Raw genomic sequence first — 21,398 nt, 5'->3', positions numbered from 1 at the left:
ATGGAAAATGAAAATATTATAGAATTATTTATACTCGTTAGAATAATATTTATATTCATTTAGGCAAGTAAATTAATCCTTTTAACCTCAACTGTTTTTTCCAAAGGCTGGTTTTCTACTGTGTTTTGATGAAAAGTATATGAGATAGTCTATTAATATAGTTAACTCTGTCCTGGGGATGGAATATAGCTGAGAGGCATATTATTTCACGGGGCTGGAAGAGGTAAGCACTGTATCAGTGGAAGGAAAGACACAGGAAGAAGACCCCTTTGTTTTTTGGACAGGCCAAGTTGAACCATCTGAACCATCAGGCATTAAGGGAGAATAGGGGAAAGAACATATAGAAATGGTTAGAGTGGAACTGGAGTGGAAATGGTTGGCCCTGTGAAAGGAGCTTGACGGTTACTCTAGCAGAGCCTGACCATCCTTTACTTAGGATTTATGCCCCATGCTCGGTCTCAGGCAGAGGTGAGAGGTGAGGTTACCTGGCTAATCTGAAAAGTTAAAGTTACTCCTACCAAAAAATCTTTTATTAGAATCAGGACAGGATTCATGCCAGGATGTTCCTTAGGAAGCTTTTCCCGTACCTGGGAATTCAAAGTTAAAACTAAATTTAGTCATCATACAAGCATACATAAACTTCCTCAATCAAGCGTACATAAGCTTCCAAAGTAAAGTGTTAGCAGTTACTTGTATTTGAATACTGTGTTGCCATTTTCTAACTGTGGAAAGAAGTTAGACTAACATTTAAGAATGTATGTTCCCAAGAGAATCAAAATGAAAATATTATCCCCAAAATGCCCTAATAGCCAAAAAGTGGAAACAGTCCAAAAGTCCATTAACTGATGAATGGATAAAGCATGGCATGTCTACAGTTGATTATTATTCAACTATAAAAAGGAATGAAGTACTGATACACAAACTACACAAACACAAGATGGATAAACCTTGAAAACATTCTGCTAAGTGAAAGGAGCCAGATACAAGGGCCACATAGTATATGATTCCATATATATGAAATATCCAGAATAAGCAAATCTATAGCAAATGTGCTTTGCATAGCACTGTGTGCTTTTTGAGCATTGTCTCAGTGTTCACAACACACTTTTTAAGTAGGCTGTGAACATATCAGTTCTATAGATGATAGTATTGAGGTTCAGATTATAAGTAATTTATATATAAGCCACATGGCTCATTAGTTGCAGTACCAAGAGTTTGTCTAATGCCAAAGCCTGTAAACTTTCTACTATAGTGTACAGCCTGCTGTGTTCTATTCCATTTAGCCTTATTTAGTTCTCATTTACAATATGTACTGTGTTTGATTTCATCTGTTAAAGGTTGTTTCTGAAAATCTGATGTAGGTCAGTGTGCCATGACTAAAGTAATATTAACTTTCATATAATTGGCTTACTACATGACTTTTTGTCTTTCCTTCTGTCATTTTTAAAGAACGTTCAAATAGTGAAAGAAATATTTAATAACATGTTTGAGAGATTTTCTTACTGAAATTCAGTTAAAGGCAGTAAGATTTTACTATAGGCTGTATGTCCACATGTATGAATTTAGATTGATGTAAACATCAAGAAATGCATGACCTTAAAGATGTATTTTGGGGTTTTTGATTTTTGTTACTATAAGGCACAATCTGTCTAAATATTGGAAGTATATTAGTTTTCTTTTTCCCACCCCTCAGCCTCTGCAAAGGATAGAAAACGAAGTGGAACTCTTAGGAGAACATCTTCCTGTAGGAGGTTTTACTTACCCGCCATCAGCCCATCCCCCAACATTGCCTCCATCAGCTCCTTTGCAGTTCTTAACACATGATCCTTTGCATCAGGAGGTTTCCTTTGGAGTAGTAAGTTTTCATTCATTGTTATTAATTTATTACTTGATTACTTGTTTTGAGTTCTGTTTCTTTTCTTTTTTTTTTTTTTTTTTTTTAATATTTATTTATTTATTTGGCTGCACCAGGTCTTAGTTGCAGCATGCGGGATCTTTAGTTGTGGCATGTGGGAGCTAGTTCCCTGACAAGGGATGGAACCCGGGCCCCCTGCATTGGGAGCGCGGAGTCTTGACCACTGGACAACCAGGGAAGCCCCTCGAGTTCTGTTTCAGTATAACTCTACATGTTTAGAATTTTAAATGTATTCTTGCAGTCAGTTGGAAAATTATATTTAGAAGTACACCTAAGTGTACGTTTTAAACAAGCTGTCGCATCTGTGTTAACATTTAAGAAATATTAAATACCACTTGAACAGTAAACTTCCTAGGTTTTTAAAAAAGAAGAGACTTTATTCGACAGCTTAAAAAGTTGTGAACGTAGAATGATTTAAAATTGTTTTACCATTTTTTTCTCTACAGTCTTATCCTCCATTTATGCCTCGGAGGCTCACAGGACGTAGTAGATATCGATCCCAGCAGCCAATACCACCTCCCCCTTATCATCCCAGCTTACTGCCATATGTGTTGTAAGTTCTGTCTTTTTTATTTTAATGAGTTCTGAATTTTGACATCCTTGAGATTCTCTTTCCTTTATGAACATTTCTGTGTGGTATATATTTAATTTAGAGTGTGTTAGATATTTGTTTTTATTTAACAATATTAAGAGGTCCCCCCCTCTTTCAGTTGTTAAGAGGTTGGGGTCAGGGGGGACCATTTAAGGGTGAAAGAAAGAGCAAGGACAAGGTAGAAGTTGGGGGGCGTGAGGGAGAAATTTGTGAGCCAGAAGATAGGTTTAACAAATCAAAAGATAGAGAAGTTTACATTTTTTGCCTCTTTTACAGCTGGCATCACTTGCCACCTTCTTTTGGTTATCGATCATTTGATGCTGCTACTTCTCTCAGAGGAAGAGGGAGAAAGAAGTTGTATTTTTGTGCCTTAGAAATACTCTTCTAGGATTAAGTTTGTAACAGAAACACCCATAGCTTAAATATGACAATTCTTTATTTCTTTCTCATGTAATAAAGTCTAGAAGTAGGCAGTTCAAACATGGTTTGTTAGCTCCATAACCCTGAGGAATGGTTCTACTATCTTCAGAATTTTATGGCTTCCTCTGCATGATATAAGATGACTCCTCAGGCTCTAGCCATTACATCCACATTCCAGCTAGCAAAAATGAAGATGGATCTCTCTGCTTACCTGCCTCCTCTCAAGGAAACTTCCTAGAAATTGCATGTATGACTCCTGCCTACGCCCCATTGGCCAGAATTTAGTCTCATGTCTGTAACTACCTTCTTGGAAGGCTGGGGAATGTTGTCTTTATACCAGAGGGCCATGTGCCTATATCATACTATTTTGATAATTGTAGCTTTATTTTAAGTCTTAAAATCAGATGGTATAAATCTCCCAACTTCATTCTTAAACTGATTTTATTTAAAGTCTTTTGCATGTCCATATAAATTTTAAAATCAGCTATCCGTTTCTACTTTTAAAAAGTTGGCATTGTGGTAGGGATTACATGAAATCTGTAGGTGAGTTTTGGAAGAGATTTGACATCTTTAACAGTATTGAGTGTTCTGGCCTACTTATATGGTATATTTCTCTATTCATCTTTTAAAATTTATCCTAGCAGTATTTTTACAGTTTATATTATACAGGTCTTGCACATGTTTAGTTAAATTCATCCATAATGTTTCATGTTTTTTTATGCTGTTGTGAATGGTATTTTTTTAATGTCAGTTTTTAATTGTTTATTACTAGTGAAGTCAGTTTCTTTAAAAGGTTGTCACTGATCAACACTGACCATTCTTTATCCATTTAGCACTGGCCTTGTTCTTCTCATCCTGTTCATTGAAATGATGTATTAATGCATTATCAATGCTTGTGTTGCTTATTTTCATTGCAGATCAATGCTTCCAGTGCCACCTGCAGTGGGCCCAACTTTCAGTTTTGAATTGGATGTGGAAGATGGAGAAGTAGAAAATTACGAGGTTAGTAGGTGAAATGTGAATTAATTTGGGGAATTTTGTACGCATAAAAATATTGTGCTATTCAACTCATTGATCTAATTAAACATTTATTAGGTAAATCCATTGTATATTTCAAGATACAGATGTGGGCTTCCCTGGTGGCGCAGTTGGCTGGTGGTCCGCCTGCCGATGCGAGGGACACGGGTTCGTGCCCCGGTCCGGGAGGGTCCCGCGTGCCGCGGAGCGGCTGGGCCTGTGAGCCATGGCCGCTGGGCCTGCACGTCCGGAGCCTGTGCTCCACGGTGGAAGAGGCTGCAGGAGTGAGAGGCCTACGTATCACAAAAAAAAAGAAAAAAAAGATACAAATGTATCAAAAATACTGTTCATCCTTAAAGATATTTCAGCATGTACCACACAGTTATGATAACAAGATAGACTTTGGTGCTCTATTAGAATTACATACAGTTCCTGTGAAAGAATGTAAAAGAAAATGGTGAATTATGAGTGGATGTTCTGAAACCATGCCAGTTCTGAACTATGGGAACTGCAAATAGAAAAGAGTACATCTTGAAAGACATTTTAACACTGGAATCAACAGGATTTGATCATTGAATGGTTTGTGGTAGTGTCAGGGTTATGAGTGGGAAGGTTGCAAGAGAAGATGCTTTGCAAAAGGACTACAATAGCTTGTGCAGAAGGCAAACTCAAAGATGATGGGGCAAATAGACAGTGTTGACATTGTCATATTATTTGAGGTTAGGAATAGGACAGACAGTTTAAGGGTTGGAAGGCACATTTGGATTTGGAAATGTTGAATGTGAGTGACTATGTGACTGTTTTTGTACTGCCTTACCCCAGCCTCACTCTATTTATGAGTCTCTATTTATGCAGTATGAATACTGGAACAGGGTTTTTTTGTTCATTTTTTTTAGGTGAATTGAACCTGGGAACAGGGAGGAAAGACACACATACGCAAACACAGTCTTACAGCACCTTTTTTTTTTTTTTATTTGCATGTGGAAGAGATCAGGCCAAATGCTATCTATGTCCTTTTGTAATTTTTAAAATGCCATTATGTTACTTTCTGCATATACAGTCACAATGCAGTGTCCTTTGGATTGCATTCTCAGATTTCTTGAGAAAGGGGCTATAATAATTTCCTGTTTCTACACTGTTTATGCTAGTTTTGTACAGAGTAGTAAGAAAAGGAGTTGGTTATCCTTTAGGCATTCTGTATTAAAATTAAGTCATAAGTCATGTTGCTGAAAAGGACAGCTCTTTGTTAAATCATATACATATCAGTGAAAAAGACAGTGATACATACCATCCTAGTATAAGAAAAATATTTTGTGTTTGGCATTGGAGTCCCTTTCTTGTTTGTTTGTTTTTTTAATTTTAATTTTAATCTTTTGGCCCCGCCATGTGGCAGCAGGACCTTAGTTCCCTGACCAGGGATCAAACCTGCGCCCCTGCAGTGGAAGCGTGGAGTCTTAACCACTGGACTGCCAGGGAAGTCCCAGGAGTCCCTTTCTAAACTGTATTTTGGGTTGACTATGTTTAATCTTCTGCAAAGTCATACTTTAATTCAGTCAATAGTCTTGTTTGCTTTTCTGGTTTTGTCCCATAGTATACATGCCTACAACACACCCTAGTCCAGAGTACTCACCATTTTTTGAGTCTGCCCTATACATCCTTGCTTCAGTGCCTTTATTCCCCTTGATTCTTCTGCTTAAGAACTTTTCCCCCTTCCTGCACATGGCCATCTTTCAAGAACCAGTTAAAAACCTGCTACCTCTGTGAAAGGCATTTCTAGCCCATTCCCAGGTCTATGTGAGTCTGTCCCTCCTTTTTGCTCTCATAGGTCTTATAAAACAATACATACTAATCATGTCCTGCCTTCAGTTGTCTTGCTTTCAGATCATGTAGGTTTGTTGAGGGCTCAATTATCATTACATTCTCCATCCGATAAGGGTTTAAAATAATGGTTGTAAATTATATTACTTGACCTAGTGTCCTATAGAATATAAAATATAGGTGTAAAAGATATATCACCTCTATCATAAACTTTATAGCTAATTGTAATCAGCATCAATTAAATTTAACAAATTACCATCTACTAGCATTTAGAAGGACTTAGGGGCATGCGTGGGGAAGGGGGAGCAATTTATTTAGAAGACACAATTCTCCAAATAAAGCTGCACCAAAAGCAGTGTTGCAGCAGCATCATGTTAAAACACAGTTATCACAGCATTGATTATTGATATTATGGGAAATTAAATTTATTCCTCTCATTGCCCATCATTATTTCTTTGTTACCTATCCTCTTAACCCTGTGGCAGCCTTAAAAAAATAAAAAAGAGGGGAAGCAGCATGCACATGGCTGCCTGATTGTAGGATAAAGCAAATGAGCAATTAGAGCCATTGAAAACTGGGAGAAAGGAGGTACTAGTGTAAAATCAAGCATAATAGCTGCAATGTGTTGAAACATATCAACTGTGTTAAAATCCATGAATTCATAAGTGATACTTCAAAAAATAAAAGAAAAACTCATTGGTCTTATCCTGCCTATTTTATGTAAATTAAACTACTGAGTATAGTTTAATATGAGGCAGCTGATCAGTGTAGAAGTATTTCATCTAATGAAGAAAGAGTGATAGAATACTACCGTTTTGCCATCTTTAATGAATTAATGGATGTAGGCAGTGTTCCATCAGTGCTAACTAACATAACAACTAGACATGCTGAGCCTTATGATGGAAATAGTAAAATCTTCCAATTTATAGTGAGTACAGGGGACAAGGAAGGAACGTTATTAAACCACATGAGTCAGGGATGGGGAGGTTCAGTCAGCAAAATTCAGACTGCGAATTTCTACAGGCCATTGATCTGGTTTCTTTAACAAATAAAAGAGTAAAAAAAAATACTTGAGATGTCGAGCAGTGGTAACATGGATTTATTTGGATCCTAATTTGAACAAACTATTTCAAAAAGTGTTTTGAAAATAATTGAAACAATCAGAGGTATTTGACATTAAGGAATTATTAATTCTGGGGGTGTGATGATGTTAGTGTGGTTATATTCTTTTAAAAAGTGTTTTAGTTTTTAGATTGGTGGTGGTTCTCAACCTGGGGACAGTTTTATCCCTTAGAGGCTATTCAGCAACATCTGGAGATATTTTTGTAGAGGCCAGGGTTACTGCTAAACATCCTACAGTGCACAGAAAAACCTCCCACAAAATTTTATCCAGCCCCAAATGTCCAAAATGCTGAGGTTGACAGACTGTCTTAAAGATAACAAACAGAACTATTTCACCAATGAAATACCATGTTTTAGTTTTCTTTCAAAATAATCTGGAGTTTAGGAGTGGACAGTAAAAGATGAAATGAAGTAGCTGTGAATTGTTGAGCCTGTGTAATGAGCATATGGAAGTAATTTCTTTATACTATTTCTCTACTTCTGTATGTATTTAAAATTTTTCCATAATAAAGGTAGTTTAAAATATATATATATTGGAATATAAAATTTAAAGAAAAATGCGGCTATGTCTCTCTTTCCCTCTGTAGGCCCTGTTAAACCTAGCAGAGCGACTGGGAGAGGCCAAGCCTCGAGGACTGACTAAAGCAGACATTGAACAACTTCCTTCTTACCGGTTCAATCCTAACAACCACCAGTCAGAACAGACTTTGTAAGTATATTTTCCTGACCTCATTCTGTGTTAAATTTCGTTCTCCACCTTTTGTGAAATAAAAGCTTGGAAGTCAAAGATAACTTGATAAAGATAAGTAGTGACTATTTCATACTCTAGGCCTATGCTGTCCAGTAAGATAGTTGCTAGTCACATGGGGCTATTTAAATTAAATAAAATAAAAGTTAAAATTTTTAGTTGCACTAGCTAGTGATGCTATATCAGAAGATGTAGATGTAGAACATTTCTATCACCTGAGAAAGTTCTATTGGACAGTGCTGTTCTGGATTTTTAGGTGGCCTAGAAATCTTATGGTTTTTAATTCAAACACTAGAATTATATTAGATTGAAAAGTTTCATACCTGTAAAATTTGAGGGTTTTACCTGAAGATTCTCCTTATTATAGTATCTTTTTTAATAGCAACTCTGCTAGATACAATTCACATTTAAAGTGTATAATCCAGTGGGTTTTAGTATATTCATAGAATTTTGCAAGTCTGAATTTGATTTGCATCATCACAATCAAGTTTACACCATTTTCATCACCCGCAATAGAAACCTCATCTATTAGTAACCACTCCTCATTTCTCCCCAACCCTCTAAACCCTGGCTCAGCCCCCTACTGTATCACTTCATTCCTAATTGGCTATACCATTTTACATTCCCACCAGCAGTGTATAGAAGTTTTCAGTTTCTCCGCATCCTCACCAGCGCTTGTTATTGTCTGTCTTTTGATTCTAGCCATCCTAGCGGGAGTGAAGTGGTATCTCACTGAGGTTTTGATATCCATTTCCCAGATAGCTAGTGATGTTGAGCTCTTTTACTATACTTATTGGCCATTTATATATCTTTAGAGAAATGTGTATTCACATTCTTTGTCCTTTTTTTAATTGGGTTGTCTTTATTGAGTTATAGAAGTTATTTGCATATTATACATATAAGTCCTTATAAGATTTATGATTTTCAAAAATATCTTCCATTCTGTGAGTTAGTTGTCTTTTCACTTTATAGATTGGCATCTTTAGAAGCACTTTTTTTTTTAATGGATGAAGTTCAGTTTATCTGTGTTTTCTGGTTGTTGTTTCTTGTGCTTTTGATACCATCTCTAAGAAACCATTGCCTGTTCCAAGGTCATGAAGATTTACTCCTGTGTTTCCTTCTAAAAGTTTAATTGTTTTTAGCTTTTACATTTAGGCTTTTCATTTTTTAGTTAATTTTCATATATTGTGTGAGGTAGGGGTCCAACTTCATTCTTTTGCATATGGGTATCCAGCTGTTCCAACCCCATTTGTTGAATATAATAGTATCTTCAGTATTAAGGTTGTCTTGGATGTTAAGCCAGAAATTTTCTTGATGATCTCTCACTCAGTAAAGCAAAGCACTCCTACTAAATTTCTTAATATCATGCTTTTTTCGAGGTATTGATAGATTATTTTGTTTTAAAATTTAAATATTTTGATAAGTGAGATGGTAACTGGTTTTGTAGGCTTCGATAGTTGTAACAAAATAGAAACCCCACTTGGTTTTATGGTTAAACAATCTTTTTGCTTTATTTTAGGTGTGTAGTATGCATGTGTGATTTTGAGTCAAGGCAGCTACTTAGAGTTTTACCCTGTAACCACGAGTTCCATGCCAAGTGTGTCGACAAATGGCTTAAGGTAAAATGATGGCATCTGAAGAGAATGACATCGCATTTTCTTTCTTATGCATCATAGTTTCATGTAGAGTAAGTCCATGGTTTGGTGGAGGGTGATTAAGGAGACAAAACTGAAACACAGCTTTCAGTATGATTTCTGCAAATTAAGAGAAAAGACCAGTAGAAATGAACTACAGTCATCAGCGTGGGAGTGATTGAGCAAAACCTGAAAATGGGTTTTCTGTCCTTGATAATCAATATGTCCTAACTTCCTTCTAAGAGTTTAGAGGGGACCTCACTGGAGGTTCTTTGTCAGAGATTTACATGAAAAATAAACCTCTAGTGCTTTTACATAATTCTGACCATTTTCTCCTTTGTGTATATGGGTCGGGGGGAGTCCAAAGACACAAATTCTAATAGTATGCCAGGGTGAAATTATTTCAGGGACTTCTTATTTTCTATTTTTTATAATAGTAGGATAAAAATGTGATGAAGTAAAATAATTTAGTAAACTTAATGGTTTGTTTTAGATTATTCTGAGTAGGAGATGATAATACTGGCGTAGATAGCTTCACGGTTGGTGAGGAAGACAGATGAGTTAAAATAAAATAGAATCAGTCCTCTGTGTGAGCACAGATTAAGGGTACCCAGTTTAGTCCAAACTGAATCTTGAAGGCAAAGAGTCTAGACTTTTTAGAAAAATGAGGTTATTATATATGCATAGCCCTGACATGTGAGAACAGAGAATGACCAGGAAATCACAGGTTCCATGTGGCTGATGGCTAGAGTGTGAGGGAGAGAGGCAAGAGAAGAGAGGGGTTCAGACGTAAAACCAGGAGCCGGCTTATTGCAAAGTCACTGTGAAGTGTGCGGGAGTTTGGACTTGATCCTGAAAACATGTGAGAGGATATGTTTTAGAAAGATCACGGCCACAGTTTGGAGAATGGAATAGAGATAATTTCTGAGAGACAGAGAGACGAAATAAGGATGTTCTGGGCCAGATGGAGAAGAAACAGTAGAAGTTGGATGAAAAGAAGAGTACTTGATTTGAGAGCTGTCATAACGTAAAAATGAGCGTATTTGATGAAAAATGCTTCGTAGAACGTAAGAGAGCAGGTGTTGCTTAATGTTTCTGATTTTAGCAGCACAGCCAATGGTAGTGCCATTTGTTGAGATGGAGTTTTAAGCCAGTTATTAAATTTGTCTAAACTGGTGATGGGTAGTTTGGTCTGTATGTTGAAACGGACCTATTAAAAAATTATCCATAGGCTATTGTTTTTGAGGTTTGTGGAGTATATTTTAAAAGATTAAATGATTGCGTTGTACCTTCTTAAAGAAACAAAGAATGTAAAAACTATGTGGAAAGTAAAAATAATTCTATTGCTTTTAATATGTTTCACCGTATAAGTCAAAATTCAAACAAGTTTTCTCTTCTGTGTTTCAGGCAAATCGTACTTGCCCAATCTGCCGAGCTGATGCTTCAGAAGTGCATCGGGATTCAGAATGACCAACTTAAGAGCACAAATTTAACTTGGGTGTTCCTCATCACATGTATATATGGACTATCCATTGAACTTAATCTGTGTGGCTTCCAGCCCTCCCTTTACCAAAAGGGTCAATGGACCTTTCTTTGCACTGTGTGACTTAATCAACTATAAAAGCTTACAATTAGTCTTCACAATTATGGGATTGTTATACTAACCGTGTGATTGGAACTCCAAAGACTTTTTCTTTAGCTTAATTTTGTGTGTGCACTAACATTCCCTGGTTTTCGTGTGATCATTCCGAGTGTTGCTGCAAGATTACAGTGGACGTGATCTTTTAGCATGTGCTTTTATAAAAAGTGGTAGCTCCAGATGATATAGCAATCTACCTTATATAGAGCCTTCAGAAACTGTGAGTGGAAATGAATGCAGCGTATGACTGTTGGTGATAAATGTATCTGTGTGTGTGTGAGAGAGAATGTGTGAAACTACTTGTGTGAGGGCATGGTAGCTCAAGTGTGTATGAGATCCTGTATACCAGCATGTACCAAGAATGTGTGTGTAGTTTTAATTATGCTGCAATGTATAATCTGGTGTGTTATTTAAACAGCACTAGTACTGTACACTGGTTTTTTCCCTTGTGTTTGCTGTTGCACACTGATTGATAAGGGTGCATCAATTATAAGCATTGAATACTCCATCCCCTTCCCTCCCAATGAATGGAATGAGAAAAGCCTTCTTCCTTTGCTTCAGGCAGCTGTCACCTTCTCTTCGTTGGTGATCCCAAGTGGGTCACTTAAGGAAAAAAGTGTAACAGATTCTCACTCCATGAACCTGATAGTTTCATTCTGTTGTGAAAAAGAAATTTTTAAATCTCCAACTTGCTGTTTCCAAAAAGAAGGTGCAATATCATACATCATCAATTAGCAATATTAGCATTTCAATCAATGATTTGAATGTTGATACTCTCTTGTTTTCCCTTTACCTTTCCAGTAAGCTTCTTACCGGAAGTACTTGTGATTTTTTTTTTTTTAATGTTTAGATTTGTAGTCTATTCTGAAGATATTTGAGTAATATATTTCTAAGAATACCACTGGTCCCATGAAGTCTCACCTCCTCTACTTCCACCAGAACAAAATCTGTTAACTCAGCTTGACTTCTGATATGTTCTTTGTTCAAGCTCCCATAGGCAACTAAATTGTTTTCAGAAAACTATATTTCTGTCCTGCCAAGCTCCAGTTCTGAAAGTTGTCTAGTTCTTTTCCCCTCAGTAAATGTGCTTCTCATTGAAATCCTCATTTCCAGGATAGATCAAGTGCTGTGACAGCTCAAGTTCGTTAGACCTGATGTGCTTTTCTTTTTAATTTTTGTTTGAATGAGAAAAAGATTAATTTAACAGGTGTCCAGAATACTTGCAGTATAAATGAAGATTTGATTTTTGTATAAAAAATAATGCTGTAAAACAGGAATTGACCTTCATTTAGTTGATCTGAAAATAATACATAGCTGTGTGGGTTTTTTTAACAGGTTCATTGAGCATAATTCAGATTGTTTAAAATCATTTTTCCAGCAATGTTTGGATTCCTCTCTCATTCTTCTAGTGTGCTCAACATTGCCTCTTCCTGCAGTTGATGTCCTTGCTCTGTTTGCAGTAGCACAAGCTGCATAACTCCAGTCGGGACTGTAATGACTTGCTGCCAGCCTCACTCAGCTTTCAGTTGGCTCTGTGTCCGTTTTCTACTCAGTGTTAACTACTTGTTACTGCCGTGCTACTTGCCTTCCCTTGAAGACTCTATAAGCTCATCACAGCTTAGAGTTCAGTAAAGTCAATTCACACAGAAGCACAATTTTGCCCTTTTCCAGACACTGTTGCCTCTATCTAGTCATACAAGTAGGATTTTGTGTACCTTCTGTTTGCCCCTGTATTTGTCAGTGCATCAGAAATACATCTAAACAGTGGTAAAATGCACGTTACTTTTAAATCATTAGAATATCCTCCACCTGTTCCTGATGAATCAAGTGTGTTAAAGACCAAAATTATTGGCATAATAATCAGCTACATTACAAATCACGTATAGTTTAATCTTTATTTTTTTTAATTAAGAAATCATGTTTAAAATGGCAAAAGCCCATCTTATACATAGACTTTTATATAGCTGCAAAAAATTTATATCTGTACAGATCTAACATAACACTACTACACTCAGTATTCATTTTATTGAAGCATGCAAGTAAAGCACTTTTTCTAATTTATATAGATACCTAATTAACAAGGCACATTGTACTAATGACTAGGAAAAGTAGCTCTTTCCTCCCTCCCTCTGACGAATTCTTAATACCCCTTTTCCATTAAAATTTTGAGAGGTTGTTGGCAATTTAGGAGGCAGCAGGGTCTGTTTTGGTAAAGTCCTGAATGAATTGTTGCACTCTCGTGACTGGTCTGTCTTTGGGAATGTCTTCTTTGCATGGGGCTCTTAAGGATGTGTGCAGACTTGCTTATTAAGTGGTTAGTGCATATTAGGAGCATACGTGCATGTGTTCTGAACCAGCTTAGACTAGACTAGCCACAGTGAGCAACTTTGTGGCTAGCAGAAGAGAAAGAACAGTTGATTCATACCCAGCTGTTGACACCTTGGGTGATGCACCAGATAGCAGGCAGATGTTGGTTTGTTGCCTTCTTCCTCTTTCCTCCTAAAACAATTTTGGCTTTACCACCTTAACTCTGCTGTGTTTTTCTGTTTTTCTATGCATGAAATACCATCTTTGTTTGTTTGTTTTTAGCGCCCCCTCTTCCCCAAACAGAACAAAACAAAAAACAAGTCCTCCAGGTATCAAGATCTCATTAGGATTTTCTGTCCTGAATTTTTTTGAGCAAAATCTGGAAAACGTGAAAGCATATTTAGATTTTATACACTCTCTGAAATGTGATTTGTTAAGATTCTTATATTTGGGCCTCTTATAACATTTTGAAAGAGATCTACCAACTCACGAGAATATTTTTCACAGATATCTTTAGGCCTGTTAGAAAGCTATTTTCCCCCTGTTGGTACATTTGGTTACCTCATTTTGCTGTTTCTTTCAGATTATGAAAGCTTACAGGGGTGTATCTTTGGAATCATTTGCTGAGTCATTTCCTCAAATCATACTCCATTGTATCAGTTAACATAGTTTTAAATGTACGTATTATAAATATCTGTAACCAAATCATTTGAAGGCTTGATAAATTTTTAACAAAGTTTGTACATTTTTTATGAAAGTTACTAGTAATGCTTTACTAAGTAGTGCAATGAATTTTTATTTTTAATCCCTGTGCCCAATTTTGGAGTTGAGAGGGTTGTTGGTAATAAATGTATGATGTACACTTAAAACATTCGGTTGTGTTTGGTGTTACTGTGTTAGGGAAGGGTAGGGGTTGTGTATGTTTGGAGGGACGGGGTGTAGAGAGGGATTCTCACAGGAAGATAGAGCTCTTGAGCTACTAGCAGCCAGATTTAACTTTTAGGCAGTAATTCAGATTTTTGTTTCTGTGTTTGTGTATAAACAACTTAGAAACATAAAAGCAACTTGCATTGTAACTCATATGGTACATATTTATATCTTTACAAAGGCCAAGAACATAGCTTGAGTGTAGGCATACACATGGTGTATAAGCTTATTGAACATTAAGGTTACATAAGTGGGCAGCTAGATTTCTTTCTGTGTATGTCAACTATAAGATGTAGGAAATAAGAGTACAAAAGATAATTGGGGGAGATGCAAGAGGGAGGAGATATAGGGATATATGTATATGTATAGCTGATTCACTTTGTTATAAAGCAGAAACTAACACACATTGTAAAGCAATTATATTCCAATAAAGGTGTTTAAAAAAATAAACTATGGAAACCAAAAAAAAAAAGATAATTGGGCAGATTTGTTCACATTAGCTATGTCTGACTTGTCAATATAATATGGAAAGAGGAGCCTCTGCTTATCATTTTCCATACATGTTTGTGTAATTGCTTTCCTTTGACTAAAAAAGGAAGAAAGTAAAGCAGTCTATATATATGCTGAAAGTAGAAGTAAAATAGCAAAAAAAAATATGAGGCTAATTAAGATCCCAATTCTCACTCTTTCAGGAAGCAGTCCTTTGGCTTAAGGTGATACCCTCAGACTGGCTCCAGTCCTCCCTTGACAGAAGCATTCAGAAAAGGGACTAAGTCCTGATTGTTTCCCTCATTTTCCCAGCATACTTGAAAGAGTGAGTGTTTTTGTTGGACTTTGAATGACTCAAAACTTGTACTGTCTTACTGCAGAAGCATTTACTGCCCAGTCAGTACCTATGCACTCTCTCCCATCCCCCTTCCTACAATAAGGCAGCGAGGCCCGTGCAGCTGGGTTTGACCAAAGGACTATAAGCTTAGGCCATGGGGGAGCATTTAAAAGCTAGCTCTCTTTTCCTCTGCCATGTTGATGGCATCCCTGGATCCTGAGCCACTGTCTGGAAGAGAGCTGTCCTAGAAAGCCACTGGACTCCACAGATTTTCTGCTAACAACAAATAGAGGCCCTTTAAACTACTCTTCATCAGGACTTTATCTTTGCCAGTTTATTTCCCCCCTTTACAAGTCTTTTTAGTCTTATTCTAACTACATTTTGATAATACTAATCCTCAAATGTGCCAACTAAACATCACTGGCTACAGTTAACTTTTACTAGATCACAAGATCTGATTTGCACCACAGGATAAAATTCTTTTGAATGTTTGTGGTCAGATCAGTATCAAATGTTTCAAGTCTCCTGTGTGCTTCAGACTAATGAACTGTATAGACAAGGATGTCCAATAGAAGTGTAATTAGCCACATACATAATTTTTAAAATTTTAGTGGCTATGTTAAAAAATAAAAAGAAACAGTTTATAAAAAATATATTCAACCTAGCATACCCAAAATATTTCAATATGTAGTCAGTATAAAAGATTATTGAGATAACTTTGTATTTTCTCGTACCACGTCTTCTAATCCAGTGTATAAATTGTATTTACAATACATCTCAATTTAGCTACATTTCAAATGCTCAAATAGCCACATGTGGATGGTGGCTACCATGTTGGACAGGACAGATCTAGATGCCAGGTTATCTGGTTTCCAAATAATTGAAGGTTACTCTTGATATCCCAAGGCTTCTTAATGTTTTCATTGCATGCCTTTATAAACTACAGTATGATAGAAATATTTTACTCTTTGTAGAGTTGAATGTAACTCGTTGCTATATTCAATACATAAATACGTAAAAACCAGACTTAGTTCCTGTGAACATCGTATATAGCTTCCCTGGCTAACATTCAAGAACAAAGTTCCTTGTTTGTCAGTTAATTCCCAAATCAAACATTTGCTTATAGCACCTTCAGGATTCATACCTATTTAAAAGATTAACTTGCCAATCAGAAAATTGGGCATTCTGAAGAGAGTAAGAAACTTTCAACCCACACGGAGAGGGTGGGGTGGATCCCAGCTGAGATTGCTTTACATACAGTGCACATGCTCTTAACCTTTTTCACGTGGCTATCTCTTGCCTCCCAAACTGGCAGGAGATGTAGGAATAAGAAAGATTTGAAGGAAAAAAAATGAACATAGTGACAGCAAGGGATACTGAATGTCATCTTATATTTTGGAAATATGCTGCAGAATCAGTATGGATGTTTTCTCACTACAAAGGGGGAGAGAATTAGGAGGAAGGAACCCACATTCCCTTCAAACCTCTGGTTCTTGGTCTACACATGGAAACAAAGTATAGCGGCTGGTTAATAGAAGGACCTACAGCCCACACCCAGCACTCTGCCAGTACCCAACCAGGTATACAGTAAAGGTGTTTACCAGCTGCCTTCTTAGCCTCCCTTTCAGTGTTAGAATCCCTTCCCCACAGCCCTCCCTTAATAGTAAACTTAAGCAGCCTCCCTCTTCCCACTACCACAGTACTTTCAGGTTTAGATGAGAATAAGCTTTATATTATCCAGCCTTCTTGGTAGTTATTATCTTTTAATAAAGAAGAGTTCTCCAAACATGTGCCAAGTAGGTTTCTGACAGTGCCAACGTAATCCTGGTAATAATAGACATTTCTGTAGTCAGTGCAAGCAATATGGTGTCCACATGTTTTAGTTCTTTTTCTCCCCGTCTGCTTTTGGATATGTTCATACTGGACTTCAGCTAAATCAGAGAACAATAACCTTGCCTCCATTACCAAAACAAAGCCAGCCTTGCCAAGAAAAAAATGTACCTCAATCTATGGCGATTCAGGCTCAGAATGCCCCAGTTTTGATATCAGTGAGGAGGAACGTAGATTGCATTTACTCTAATTCCACAATATCCAGAAGAAACTTGGATCCTCTATCTAATCCAAGCTACTAAATTTTCGTTGGGGGAGCAAATCAGAAAGGAAAAAGTGCAAGGTCAGTCAATTCCTGTTTCCCACAAAATAAGGAGAGATCCAAGTCCTTCCTAAGGAGTCTGCTATGAACAGACTATGCTACACAAGTTTTTATTAAGCACCAGCTTAGGCCAGGCAGCTTCAGAATCAGGAGGTCTTAATGTTTTAGTTTTCTATGACTGCGGTAACAAATTTCCAGAAATTTGGTGACTTAGAACAAATTTAATCTCTCAGCTTTTGGGCCAGAGATTCAAAATCGGTGTTGGCAGCCTTGTTTTACCCTGGAGGCTCCGAGTGAGAATCTTCAGTGCTTCTTTCTCCTTCGAGTTCTTTGGCCTGTAGACACGAAACTCCAGTCTCTGCCTGTCTATACGTGGGTCTTCACGTCTCCCCTGCATCTCTGTGTGTCTTCAACTGAATGGAAGTCCCCACACCTCTACATAGAAGTCAGCTATAGGGGTACCTCCAAGGGAAAGCCAGGTTTGTCCCATCTCAGTAAATTTTTTGAATCTGTTTCAATGAACTCAAAATTCCAGAATTTCTTTTCTTTTTTTTACAATTTATTATTTTATTATTGGCTGTGTTGGGTCTTCGTTGCTGCGCATGGGCTTTCTCTAGTTGCGGTGGGCAGGGACTACTCTTCGTTGGTGGTGCGTGGGCTTCTCACTGTGGTGGCTTCTCTTGTTGCAGAGCACGGGCCCTAGGCGCGTGGGCTTCAATAGTTGTGGCAGGTGGGCTCAGTAGTTGCAGCTCGAGGGCTCTAGAGCACAGGCTCAGTAGTTGTGGTGCACGGGCTTAGTTGCTCCGCGGCATGTGGGATTTTCCTGGACCAGGGTTCGAACCTGTGTCCCCTGCATTGGCAGGCAGATTCTTAACCACTGCACCACCAGGGAAGTCCCCCAGAATTTCTTGTAAAGCATGACCAAAATAATTTTGACTTGGAAAGTGTTGAAGGGGCTCCTTCCTTTATCTTCAGTTCATTCTTGCAGCCAAAGATAAACCTCAGTCATGCTCTCACAGATTGATTCAGAGTAGCACAGCTTCCTAGTATATCCATGAAATTAACTGTGAGAGTTCAATATGAAATGTACCATCAGGTAAGTGAACAATTAGCAATTTTTTTTAAAAGGGGAGTGAATAAATAGGAACAAGCCTGCATTCTATGTCCCAGGTGTACGATTTGATCCATGAGGGTTCCTTTGTTGAATCAAAATCTGTTGAACCTTGAAAACATTATGGTAAGTGAAAGAAGCCAGATGAAAGGCCACATATGGTATGATTCCATTTATGTGAAATGTTAAAGGCAAATCTGTAGACACAGAAAGTAGATTAGCAGTTGACTAGGCTGACTTAGGAGGGTTGGGGGTGACAGCCAAGGAGTATGGGTTTCTTCTTGGGGTAATGAAAGTATTCTGAAATTGTGATGGGTGCACAATTCTGTGAATATATTGAAAGCCATTGAATTGTACACTTTAAATGGGTGAACTGTATGTGACTTATATCTCAATAAAGCTGTTTTTCAAAAACACAACACAATACCCATCAGAATGTCTATAATTAAGAAGATTAACAATACCAGTGTAATCATACACTGTTGATGAGAATATAAGTTGGGACAACTGAGTTAGAAAACTGCTTGATAGTATCTACTAAAGCTAAGCATATCCTATAACCCAGTAATTTCTCTCCTAGGTATACACCAAACAGAAATGCATACACAAAAAGTACGTACAAGAATGTTCACAGCAGACTCTAATAGCCCCAAACTGGAAACAACCCAAATTTTTACCAACTACTGAATTGATAAATTATGGTTGATTTTTGCAATGGTTTTTAAAACAGCAGAGAGAATAAAGTACAAATACACAGAGCAACATGGATGAATCTCAACGAATATATTGAATAAGACACAAAAGAATACATACTGATCATTCCAATTATTGAAATTTCAAAGTCAAGCAAAATGGGTCTATGCCATGAGAAGGCCTGACAGTGGTTATCCTTGGCAGCAGTGGTAGTGACTGAAAGGAGCAGAGGGCACAAGGGGCATCTGGGCTGTTAGGAATTTTCTGTTTGTTAATCTATGTGCTTCTTTGCACAGTGGTTCTATTTGAGAAATTAATTGTAATCTATGCTTACGATTTGTTCAGTTTTCTGTATATATCATTTTATGAACTTTATTTTAAAAATAAATGGTGGGTCCCACTCTGTGACCCTTTGGTAGAAGCACAGGTATACAATGCACGTGGACAAATGAATTTTTATCTTTTTTTTTTTTTTTTTTTTTTTTTTGCCACGTGGCTTGCAGGATCTTAGTTCCTCGACCAGGGATTGAACCAGGGCCCACCTAACTACTGGACCACCGCCAGGGAACTCCAAATTTTTGTCATATTAAATGAGCCATACCAGGTACATCAATACCCCCAATGTTGCATCACATAAAACTTAAGCTCCCCAAATTAAACTTCCCCATCCCAAAACATCTGTGTTTTGAATTTGCTTTTTAAGTTAAACAGAAAGTGTGAGAGCAGCAACAATATTTCCAGAATATTGCCTCCATGCTAATAAAAGGTAAGTATTTAAGCATGACATCTACACCAGGGGGCACTGTTGTACAAAACCAGGTTCCAAATAAAAGCCTTAATGTACAGGTCAGGACTGATGTGGTTATAAACATCCAAAATCTGTTTTAATGTTCCTTTTATTTACAGAAAGCATACATTTAAAAAATCTGTTTCCCCGAATAGTACAGGATCACTACAGCTAAAAGACTCCTTTCTTCAAGTGCCTTTGGCTGTTACGGTCCTCTTCTCACTCCCATCTTCCTGTTTCTCTCTTGAGTTTCTTCTCTCTCCTGTCTCTCTGAGTTTCTTTGGCCTGCAGCTTTAATATCAGGGCTCCCTAGGACACGTCCCTCACCCTCTGGTTTTCTCATTCCGCACCCTTTCTCTTGAGTGACCACATCCTGTCCTACTGATTCAACTGATCAGTCCTCATGACCCAGAGATTCACATCTCCGGTCCCAGCTTCTCTCCAGAGTTTCTGCCTACTGAACATTTCCTCCTGAACTTCCGCCTCCCCGTTCCAAACAGCCCACAGGCACTCAAACTCAGTGCATCCAAATGTGAGCTCATCAGATTTCCCCCAAACTTGTTTCTCCTCCTGCGTTCTCTGTTTCCATTGCTGACCCCACCACCCACCCAAATAACACAGCGAGAAACAGGGAAGTCGTCCCTGACTCATCCATCTTGTGCCTCTGTGACATCTAATCAGTCTCCCCTTTGTCTCCTCCCCTTCCTCCACATCCCCCTAGTTCAGGGTCCATCATCTGCCTTTACAAGCTCTTGCTTCCAGCTGTGCACCCCACCCCCTCATATTCAGACGCTCCACAGCCTCCAAAACGAGTCCTTCAAAGTATTAATCTGGCTGCCTTCACCCCCATCCCCACCCATAGCCTCAAACCCTTAAAAGGCTCTCATTGCCTGCAGGACACAGTCCAAGCTTACAGCAGGAGCCCCTCTCCAACAAAAGCCCCATTTCGGTCTGCTGCTGACTGTGGTCCCAGCCTCAATGCTCAAGACCCCTTTTCCTTGTAACTTACCCTCTAACAGTATCAATCTGCTGAAGGTTCCCCAGACACATCGTATTCTTTCTTTCTTTATATTTTCTCAAGCAGACCCCTCTGCCCGGAAGGCCTCTTCCTCCCTTGCTCTCTCCTCGCATGACTCAAGTATCACCAGAAGAACTTTCCTGGTACTGTAAGTCAGCTCAGGTGCTTTAACTCCTTTAACAGCCTGGGATGAGCCATTTCTCTTCCCCAGGGTGTTGTCAGCACTTGTGGAGTTTGTTCGCTAGCCTGTGAGCATCTTGAGTGTGCACTGAGGCATGTCTTTGCCTGTGAGCATCTTGAGTGTGCACTGAGGCATGTCTTTACCTCTAGGGCCTAGCACAGAATCTGGCGCAGGGTAAAGGTTCAAGAAATGTTTCCTGAGTGAAGGAATGGAGAATGGCTCCCCAGCTTGAATGGTTAGGTAGGTGGCTGGTGGGAACAATCACCCAAGGGATGAATCTGCACGAGGAGCAGTTTTGACAAAAGTGAGGATGGGAGACGAGAGTGTGAAGGATGGGGGCCTGGCCTTTCACTTCTGGTGAAGTGCACACGGAAGGGCAGGTGTCCAATGGGCAACTGGATGACCAAGTTTGGAGCTCTGGAGAGAAGCCTGGGCCATTGGGTTTTGGAAGCGTTCAATTGTGTCAGCTAAGAAGACAAGGCTGACTTCAG

At 38.2% G+C, this 21,398-nt stretch overlaps 1 protein-coding gene across 5 annotated transcripts in view; it reads left to right on the top strand.

Annotated features, from left to right (window-relative positions):
* The window catches only part of RNF38 (ring finger protein 38), a 123,714-nt gene extending 109,633 nt beyond the window's left edge, over positions 1-14,081 (top strand). For 4 of the 5 annotated variants that reach the window (XM_089913399.1, XM_089913398.1, XM_089913397.1 and 1 more), the window contains 5 exons: positions 1,694-1,855; positions 2,362-2,468; positions 3,845-3,929; positions 7,472-7,593; positions 10,674-14,081. In XM_089913399.1, the coding sequence (XP_089769525.1) occupies positions 1,694-1,855; positions 2,362-2,468; positions 3,845-3,929; positions 7,472-7,593; positions 10,674-10,872 (675 nt within the window). In that variant the 3' untranslated portion in view covers positions 10,873-14,081. Of the gene's footprint in view, positions 1-1,693; positions 1,856-2,361; positions 2,469-3,844; positions 3,930-7,471; positions 7,594-9,151; positions 9,252-10,673 lie in introns of all 5 variants that reach the window. The other variant, XM_022600284.3, reaches the window with a different exon arrangement.
* The last annotated feature ends 7,317 nt before the right edge of the window (positions 14,082-21,398 follow it).

Source organism: Delphinapterus leucas, chromosome 6, assembly GCF_059928025.1.
Source record: "Delphinapterus leucas isolate spDelLeu-1000000601 "Yukka" chromosome 6, BTC_Dleu_Yukka2, whole genome shotgun sequence".
Classification (NCBI taxonomy): Eukaryota; Metazoa; Chordata; class Mammalia; order Artiodactyla; family Monodontidae; genus Delphinapterus; species Delphinapterus leucas.
Note: the sequence above shows the minus strand (reverse complement) of the source record. Positions and strands in the feature narration are given on the sequence as shown.